General features: G+C 31.1%; 1 protein-coding gene across 1 annotated transcript; it reads left to right on the top strand.

Moving 5' to 3' along the window:
• The first annotated feature begins 8197 nt into the window (after positions 1-8197).
• LOC128290599 (uncharacterized) lies at positions 8198-9907 on the top strand. Its single transcript, XM_053026311.1, has 2 exons — positions 8198-8476; positions 8824-9907. The coding sequence occupies exon 2, from the start codon at positions 8951-8953 to the stop codon at positions 9905-9907; it is 957 nt and encodes a 318-aa protein (XP_052882271.1). The 5' UTR covers positions 8198-8476; positions 8824-8950.
• Positions 9908-9970: the final 63 nt, after the last annotated feature.

Raw genomic sequence — 9970 nt, 5'->3', positions numbered from 1 at the left:
CACTTCACAATTTATGCTGTTCAAATTTCGAAATTGCACTTTTACCCCAAAATTTACAGTTTTCACAATTTAGTCCCTACTCAATTCACCCATCAATTGAACTAATTTTTCTCAATTAACACTTTATTTTATCATTATAAACTATTTAAAACCTTTTATATTCTGAATTTCAACAGCAACCTTCAATTCACAACTTTTTCACAATTAGGTCCTAAATATCATTTCCTATCAAAATCACTTAATAAAACCACCTTAATATGAAATTAGAACTTAAATTTCATAATAATTCATCATAAAATTCCCTTATACATCCAGGGTAACTTCCAATTTCACCCATAAAATCAAAAACTAATGAATTCTACAAGTGGACCTAATTGTAAAAGTCATAAAAACATAAAAATTATCAAGAAAAAGCAAGAATTAGACTCACATGATGTAAAAATATGAAAACCAGATTTCTCCAGACCTTCTATGGCGTTTTGGCTGAGAAATTATGAAGAAAATGTCTAGATTTTTCAATTACATCATTATTTAACTATTAACTTTTATCTATTTCCAATTTTGCCCTTGTTCACATTGTTTTCTTGCTTATTTCATACCCAAACCGTCCAGCCATTAACCTTTGGGTCTAATTGCTCTTTAAATCCATCTTTTTAAATACTTAAGCTATTTACTCACAATTTAACAAATTTTGTGCTATTTTCAATTTAATCCTTTTCAATTAATTAGCCATCCAAACGTTAAAATTTTCTAAGGAAACTTTAATACAAACTCAATGACACTCCATAAATATTTATAAAAATATTTATAGCTCGATTTTCAACTTTGAGGTCTCGATACCTCATTTTTGACCCGTTTGACCTAATAAATTCTTTTAATTCACTAATTTCACCATTTCACAAATTCTTCTAAATTCTTACTTGACTCATAAATATTAAATTACTATCTTGTTCAATCTTATTTGTCGAATTTAGTGATCTCAAATCACCATTTCCGACACCACTGAAAATTAGGCCGTTACAAAGAAAGTATGGCATGATCCCCCTACTTAGCCCACATTGCCTTCAATGTGCAAAAAGAATAATAAAAGTTGAAGCAAAGTGTACTTCCCGTGTATATTCAATGGGTTGAAGGATGGTTGGAGAGACCGCTTTGTAGTATGTAGATGCTTGAGATGTTGGCTTCCATTTTTTCCAAGCGAACTTCAATACGATGAAGTCATTCATTTACAGTAGAAGGTGGTTGCCACTCTTATTCTCTAGTAGTCAGATCGTGTCTTCGTCGAAAGACTTTATTGCTTCGAGCGGTTCGTGTACTTGAAATATAACTCTAGAAAATTAATTAAACAATATTTTATTTAATTCTAAAATTAAACTAGAATTCAAAATTAAATTAATTAAATACAAATAAAAAATAAATGTGGGTTGCCTTCCAAAAAGTGCTTTTGTTTAACGTCGTTAGCTCGACGACCTGAGTGTTATTCGTTTGGTTCCTCGAGAATTAATTCTTCTACTATGTGCACTTGAAAGTTCTCGTAGAAAGATCTCAACCTTTTCTTATTGTCCTTGAAGTATTTCCTAGATTCCTACATTATTGGTGGATTTAAGCGTTTTTGATCTTTTTCGTTTGTGCTTGCCTTTTCTTCTATCGGAATACTTAAATTTATCGATAACGGTTTGAGTTCTAGTTCTAGAGCCTGTAAAATAGAAAGTAAGAGTTTAGTTTTAGAATACGACAGTTCAAAATATTTACCTTGACTTTTAGGAACTTATGGAGTCTCCAATAGAACAACAGTTTCATGAATTGGTTCTCTGAACATCATTATCTCCCCCAATTTACCCATCGTATTGAGGTCTAAACTCTTGCAAAGTACAATTTGTAGCCCATCCTCTTCATTATTCTCTAAATGAAATTTCATTAGTGGTTCAATAATATCAACACTAGAAATATTCGACATTGTGTTGGGTTGGCCTATCGCCTCATAAGCATTAAATTTTACCACTTCAGTTTCACTTCGAATATCAATCTTTGTACGTGCGGTACTTAAGAATGGTCTCTCGAGTAGAATATCAGAAGCATTTTTTGAGTAGTCGTCATCCATATCGATGATGTAAAAGTCTGTAAGAAAAATTGGTTCATTTACCTTAACGAGGACATCTTCCAACACCCCTTCTAGATATACGTATGACTTGTCTGCCAATTGAATAATCACCCCTGTTTCTTTCAAAGGACTTGTGCTTAGCAATTTAAAAATAGATAAAGGTATTACATTAATAGACGCTCCCAAATCTCACATGACCTTATTTATGTCAATATTACCTATTTTACAGGATATAGAAAATATACTTTGGTCCTTACAGTTATACGAGATTTTCTTTTGTAGCACTGCAGAAACATTTTCTCCCACATTCACCTATTTGTTTCCTTGAAGCTTCTTTTTTTCGATGCATAATTCTTTCAAAAAAATTGCATAGTGTGGAACCTATTTAATTGCACCAAGTAAAGGAATATTAATTTCTAACTTCCGGAATGTCTCAAGGATTTTTTTTTTCCTCTCGTTCCTTTTTAACTTGGGCGAGCCTTCCAGGGTATGGGGGAGGTAATATGAGGCGCCGGCTCAATGGGAGCTACTAGTTCGACTTCTTGTTTAACGTGATGGTCACGACTCCTGCCAGGTACTAGTTCTGACTATGTTTCATCTTTTACAGTCACTGCACTTGCATTCTGACGTAGGTTCAGCTCGATTTGAGATGATAATTTTCCTTGATTCTCCAAACGACTAACCGTAAGTGCTAACTTACTTATTTATTGATCAATTTCTTGGAAGTGCACCTCAGACTCTTGTTGGAGCTATTCGTTACTAATGGCCAACCTCTCTACTATGGCTTCAAGAGATAACTTTGGAGGTTGATACTGTTGAGGTGAAGGTGGTCTTGGTTGATATGGTTGATTATATCAAAGATTCGATCCGTAGATCAAGTTTGGGTGAACCCTTCACCCTGTATTGTACGTGTTTGAATATGGACCGTAACGCTTTTGAGGTGGCCCTAGGAAGTTCCCAACGGCATCTACTTGTGCAGTTGTATCCTCAAGTAAAATCGGGCACGAGTCAATAGGATGATTAGACTTAGCACAAATCTCGCACAACCGAACTGGGTTCGTCTGTCCTGCAAGTATATTTCTAACCACATTAGTAAGTTCATCAATCTTATTTACTATGGAAGGAGTACTTAACTCATGAACCCTTTTCATAGGTTTCATATGTGGTCGATACTGTTGAGAATTTGCAACCATAGTCGAAATTCATTATCTAGCTCTTTGGGGAGTCATGTTTACAATAGCCCCTCCATTAGCGACATAAATCATCTTTATTTCCATTGGAAGTAACCCATCGTAGAAATACTGTAAGAGCGACTATTTAGGAAGACCATGTTGTAGGCAACTTGTACACAATTCTTGTATTGCTCACAATATTCATAGAGTAATTCTACTTCTTTTTGTTGTATTTCGACTATACTCCTCCTCAATTCGGCTGCTCGAGCTGCTATGAAAAACCTATCAAGAAACAATCGAGACATATCGGTCCAAGTATTAACAGATCCCGGAGGTAAATAGAATAGCCATTCTCTAGCAGAGTCAACTAATGAAAAAGGAAAAGCTCGTAGTTTTATTTAATCCTCAGTTACTCCTTCTAGTTTCATGTTTAGACAAACCATGTGGAACTCTTTCAGATGAGTATAAGGGTTCTCATTTTTCAAATCGTGGAAATAGGCAATAAATTTATTAATCCTGACTTTAACTAGAACGATGTTTCGCTCGCTGGATAAGTTATGCATAGCAGTTGTTGTTCATTTGGTGCAGCTGCAATTTGGCGTATAGTTTGATCTGTCATTTCGTCTGAATCTTCGAAGTAAATATCTTCGTGTAAGATCCTTCTTCAAAGTTGAGTTGTGGTTGTTTACCAAGCTGAATAGCTTCTCTTTGAAGTGTTCGAGCCAACTTTTCTATTTTCGATTCAAATGCTAAAGTCCCCGATCCTGACCTGGTCATAAAGAAAACAAATAAAAATTAGAAATTTTCACCAATCCAGGCAACAGTGCCAAAATTTGATGGCATCAAAACCACCAAATATAAATTCCTACAACAAAATAATAGTAATAGCAGTATAGAGCAGTACAGTTGAATCCACAGGGATTGGCTATCTATTTTTGCCTTTTTCCGTAACCAAAATCGCTGTCGCGGTCATAGTCGTGCCCACGACTTGTGTGTAGCAAAGTTGAAAAATAAAAATAAAAGCGGGGGGTTTAAATTAATAAATATAATAAAATAAGAAAATACAAAGTGTAGTAAAATAAAATAAAATAAAAGCATATTCGAAATTGCAAAAAAAAATTAAGTAAATAAAGTAAATTGGTAAATAGAATATTATTAAGCTTAGCCTTAGCCTCGGTGTACTCCAATCTTGAATCGATCCTTAAAACAGATTTTCCCTTCCAAGCGATAAGCTGGTTATAGCAATCGAGGATCCTTTAAACCGCCAACTCTTCCTCTCGTAATCGATCCCAGTATCACTTGTAAATCGACCCTTGTCGAATTTCCAATCATGTGGCACGTGCCCGTAATTTAAGACTTTGACAACCTTGCGATCTAAAAAGCCCAGCTCCTGATCACTATCTCCCTTGACGAAATCCAACTAGCTTTTTCCAATTGAACACGCCAAAATACAGCATCGCCGACTCAACTTCCCAACTGTACGCCAAATGATTCCAACCCAACGTTCGTTTTTCGAATTAAAATCGAATCAACTTTAAGGGACGAATTTGCACTATCTCATATATCGGAGAGATAGCGAATACTGAATTGCAAAGTATTTAGTGTGGGTTCATATCTCATGATTACTTTGTCGAAATGTTTACCAGGCTAAGGCTAAAAAGGGTTTAGTTAATCATGGAAAGAATCATACTTGAAAATAAATGATTCAAATGGAATTATGGAAAGTGGAAAAGGAAAGGGCCTTGGAATATAATTAAACCAAAAAGTTGAAAGTAAAAAAATAAAAAAGAATGAAATAGCATAATAAAAAAAGTGATGCAAGAAGGGAAAGAAAATAAGGAATTTTATTGATTCCAAAGCCAAGTGTGTGTTTAATTGGCTGTAGCCATTAGATATTTATACACTCTTCTATTGCTAAAATTTAGTTAGATTTTTCCTAAATATTATCACTAAATAATCCTAAATATTATCACTAAATAATTTAAAATTTAAAATCAAATTTAAACTAATTACAGAGTTGTAACAATATAAAAATCCTTCAATTTTTATCTAGCCACTTTTAAAAAAATCTTTAACCCTTCAATCTTTATCTAGTTATCTTTGTATCTTCAATCTTTCAATCAAGTCCTCCTCTTTGCTTTTTGTTCCAATTTAGCTCATTTTTGTAAGAGTTTGGATTCAGTACACCAACTTCATTCCTGATAAGAAAAATCCAAATTTAATAACATTTTATATGATAATTAGTCAAGAATAAATATATTAAAAATAAAAATAAAAATATGAATTTATCTTGTTATCATTGATTTATTTATTATTTGATATTTTTAGATTCAATTCATTTAAGTTAACATTCACAAAATGTTCATCTATATGTTCGTGAACAATAAATAAACATATTCACAAAGAATAAACTAAACAAGCAAAAAAATTCAATAAACAAACCAACAAAATTAAACTAACATTAGTTGAGGGAAGCATTTGTAATACCATAAAAATCTAGTAAAGCAAAGCATGTAGAGTGTAATGATTGCAAATATATTATTTATCTTGGATAAAGAATCTAATTTTAAATATGAAAATAGAAAGAAAGATATTATTAAACTATTTTTTATTAAAAAATATCATATTTAAATAAACGAACAAATAAATAAATAAATTTATTTTTAAACATAAACAAACAATCTTTATTTAATTTTATTTACTTAATAAATGAATTTGAATCTTTTGTTTGTACTTATTTATTTAGTTTAATAAATAAACATTATACAAATAGTTTACTAGTAGTTCATTAAATACTCTATTAATTTACAACACTGTCAATAATTAGATATACCAAAATACTTCTCTTTAAAAATAAATATCCATTTTCTAAAAGAACTTCCACCCTTAAAAATCTCTTAAAATAAAATACTATTTTCTTTAAAAAGAAGTTAATAATATATATCCATATTTTTAAAATATTTATTTAAGATTTTCTTTTTCACCTATATAATGAGTGTTGTTTATTTGGTTAATAATTTACAATTTATTTAGCAATGATTATAAGTAGAGTGATAAAAACGTAATAAATTTTATTAAACATATGTTCAATCCCTAAATATGTGATTTTTAATTATTTTATTTAAAGATTACATAAAAATATGAAAAGATAAAAGCACTATCATAATAATATTAATTATCATGAAAGGGTATACTATTCTTTTTTCTAACTGAATTGGTATCCTATTAGCTCGTGACACCAATTTGATTATGTATTTCATAATAAGTATAGATACATTTGTAATAGTTGAAAATTTAAATTTCACATATATTTTTCTTAAAAGAGTTTTTAGTACAGTTATAGATACAAATCATGAATAATACATATTCGATCGATTAAACCTGGAATTAACTTCATGCAAAATTAGAACATGGGCACAATCTACGAGGAGTGTTCACTGGGAGTGTCACTAGGACAAAAGCAAAGAACACAAATAAGTTGTTTAGGTAGTTTGGTTTCCTTACATCATAAGGTATTGTCTAGATTGATAATCTACTATTTTAAATCTCGTACAAAGAGTGATTTAGGTCCTATCACATCGGTATAAAAAACTCACTTTTATATTTAAAATTTATATCTCTCTCCACTAAATTTCCCTGCAGAAAATATGATTCGTAAACTAAGTAACTCATTTGTTTACTTACAAATGCACTCACAATAATAAATTCCCAACAAACATATTAAGTACTCAACTCTCCTCCCTTTAACTCACACAAGCCTTCAATATATATATAAGAGTTTAAGGCTTGCAACGATAAAGATTAATTTCAATCAAGATCCCACTAAAATAGCTTAATAAAAATGTTTTACAAATGTCTTCATAAAGTTCCAAATAAGTCAAAGATCTTTGAGATAAGTTTTTAAATCAACAAATTCAATCTTTATCTTAATCATTAAATCTTCAAAGATTTATTACTCCACAAGACCGATCTTTAAATATGGGTCAACACACGTTCATAATATCACCTAAATCATGGCTCCAATTAGTTTGGTACAAAGAATTTTCAATTCTAAATAAGGTATGCTTAAATAATTCCCTCAATTAATTACCTCTTTCAAGGTTAAACAAGACTTTTATATTTAGACCACAAATACAACTTTACAAGTTAACTTTTAATTTATCATGATTTGCCACAAAACTCATTAAATCGGCCAAAATCATAAGGTAAGTAGATCACATTAGATGCTTGAAAATAATTGCACTTAATCCAATATTTTTCTCTAATTATAATCACAAGATTGTTTACATAAAATTTTCAAAAAATGCAAGTAAATAATCAAAATATTTTTATCAAATATCGTAATAAATAAAAAGAAGTTAAGAGCAGTCAATAGTGTCGGAGACTAGGGGTGAAAATATTGAATTTTGAGTTGATCGAATCGAGTTAATAATTTTTTCGAGTCAACTCAAATTTGTAATTCAAGTTTCGAGTTTGAGTCGAGTTGAACTTTAATTCAAATAACAGATTGGTGTAAATCTCATCAATTTTAAAATAAACAAATTGGTCTCTCTAAAAAAACTTAAAAAATTCAAACTAATTTTAAAATTCAAAATATTAATAAAAATTCCAAAATTTATAATTTTAAAATTTTATAAAAAATTTAATTTTTTTAAAGAATATATAAAGAAAGTTAAAATTTTAAAATTTTCTAAAATAATAAGTTGGGTACTTTATTAAGGATCAAGTTTATCATACTAAAATTTTTACTTCAAATTAATTATACTGTAACAATATTTTAATTTGAAATGTTTATTTTTTAATTTAATTTTAATAATTTCATATTCGACTTGAATATCCAACTAAATTAATATAATAAAATAAAAGTTATTAATTGAATAAAATTTTCTCTCAATTCAATCCAACTCCCAGATACGCTACGACTATAGCTCGCCTTATTCGATTCACACCGAACGAAATTTACGTAAGCCAAGATACACAAATCGACGCCAACAGCAAATCCAAGTATTTTTCCCTTACTTAAATGGGCCAACTAAAATTGTTTCAAGCCTTTTCTAATTAGAAAAGAAAGACAAAGTGTCATTCAATTCCCTGTTTAAATTCCATGTTTTTGTGTCTCTCTTCCGCCGAGTTTTAAGCTGTTGGTTACTTCAACTCAACAAAAGCCACCAAGAGTAAACTAAGCAACACTCCAGACTTTCCGGTATGCTCTGCTCTACTGCTTTACTCTTTTCTGTTTGTTTCCTGAGAAAGCTTAACAAAACATAATCAAGCCACTGTGCGATTTCTGTTTTCGCATTATTTTTTCTTTTTCTTTTTGGTTCTTTTAACTAAAAGTAGCCTCGATTAACTCGTAGCAGTTTTATGAAGGGAGAAAGATGGTTTCTTTTTTCTGTTTGGAAATAAAAATCTTCATTCTTTGGTTGCTATAGTATAAATCACGGGCTTTTTATTTTTGTAATTGCATGCACAATGTGATCGACTGGTAGAGAACTGAGAGAAAAAATGAGAGGTTTTTTTATTCTTTATGTATTTGTTTTATTATTATAGGGAAACTGAAGAATGTTACATGTTATGATGAAGTTGCAGAGATGTTGAAGGATTCAAGGCTTATAGTCTATTGAAGAAAAAACACCGGCATTTTTTTTAAACTCGTAAGGATTTTGAAAAGGAAATTATGGATCAGTATAACGAAATTGACATGGAAGATTCTGAGTATGGACAATTTTTTAACAATCTTGAGCAGTTTGGTTTTCATCCTGACGGCAATGATGATGGTGATGATGATGATGATGATGTTGCTGCTGCTGCTTCTGCTGATGTTGGTGGTGGTGGTGGTGGTGGTGACGATGACAACGATGACAATGATGAGGAAGAAGAGCTGGAGAAGAATCCTGAATATAATTGTTTTTTGGAGAATTTAAAACTAGATGAGAATGGGGAATCATACACGGTCCAAATTCCATTTAGCTCTGATGTCTCACTTGTGCTTAAGTATGAGGGAAAGGAAGAAGAGTCCTTTGAGAATGTGGATAGGCAGACAAATTCCAAGAGTAATTTGAAAAGAGAAAAGGCTAAGGTTTCTGACATTTTGGGTGGTTTTTCAAGGAAAGCAAGGCCTGATACTGTGAAGAGACCTTTGGAGATCAGAGATGAAAGGAGTAAGAAAAAATTAAGAAATTCTCCTGGCCAGGAAAGACAAAGTGGAGATAATGAAAACAAACTAGAAGAGGAAGTTGAGGCTGATCCAGTTGCTTGTAAATCAAGTGGAGAACCATCGAAGATGATGAATTATGCTATTAAAGATGAACACTGCACTCAGTTTCTGGTTTCACTTGATAAGTCTGGCACCAAAACTGAACCGAGCTATGAAAAGGGTCATCAAAGTACACATCAGAAATATGATGGCAGTTGTCCTGATGTAGAAGTATTTACATTGGATAATATGCCTTTATGCAAAGGAGATTATACACCATTTGTGCCATCAAAATGCTATCAATCATTGGTATATATATATCTTTGCTTTGTAACCCTCTATATTGCTTTTGTTCTTATTTTCCTTTATCTTTGCTTTGTAACTCTCTATATTGCTTTTGTTCTTATTTTCCTTTATCTTTGCTTTGTAACTCTCTAATCTCATCTGGATGTTCAAGAAAGGGATTTCTAGTATATTTGGTTCCTTAAGTTTTGTATGTTG

This window comes from Gossypium arboreum, chromosome 3 (genome assembly GCF_025698485.1).
Source record: "Gossypium arboreum isolate Shixiya-1 chromosome 3, ASM2569848v2, whole genome shotgun sequence".
Taxonomy (NCBI): domain Eukaryota; kingdom Viridiplantae; phylum Streptophyta; class Magnoliopsida; order Malvales; family Malvaceae; genus Gossypium; species Gossypium arboreum.
The sequence above is the reverse complement of the archived record's forward strand: the minus strand, read 5'-3'. Positions and strand labels throughout refer to the sequence as shown.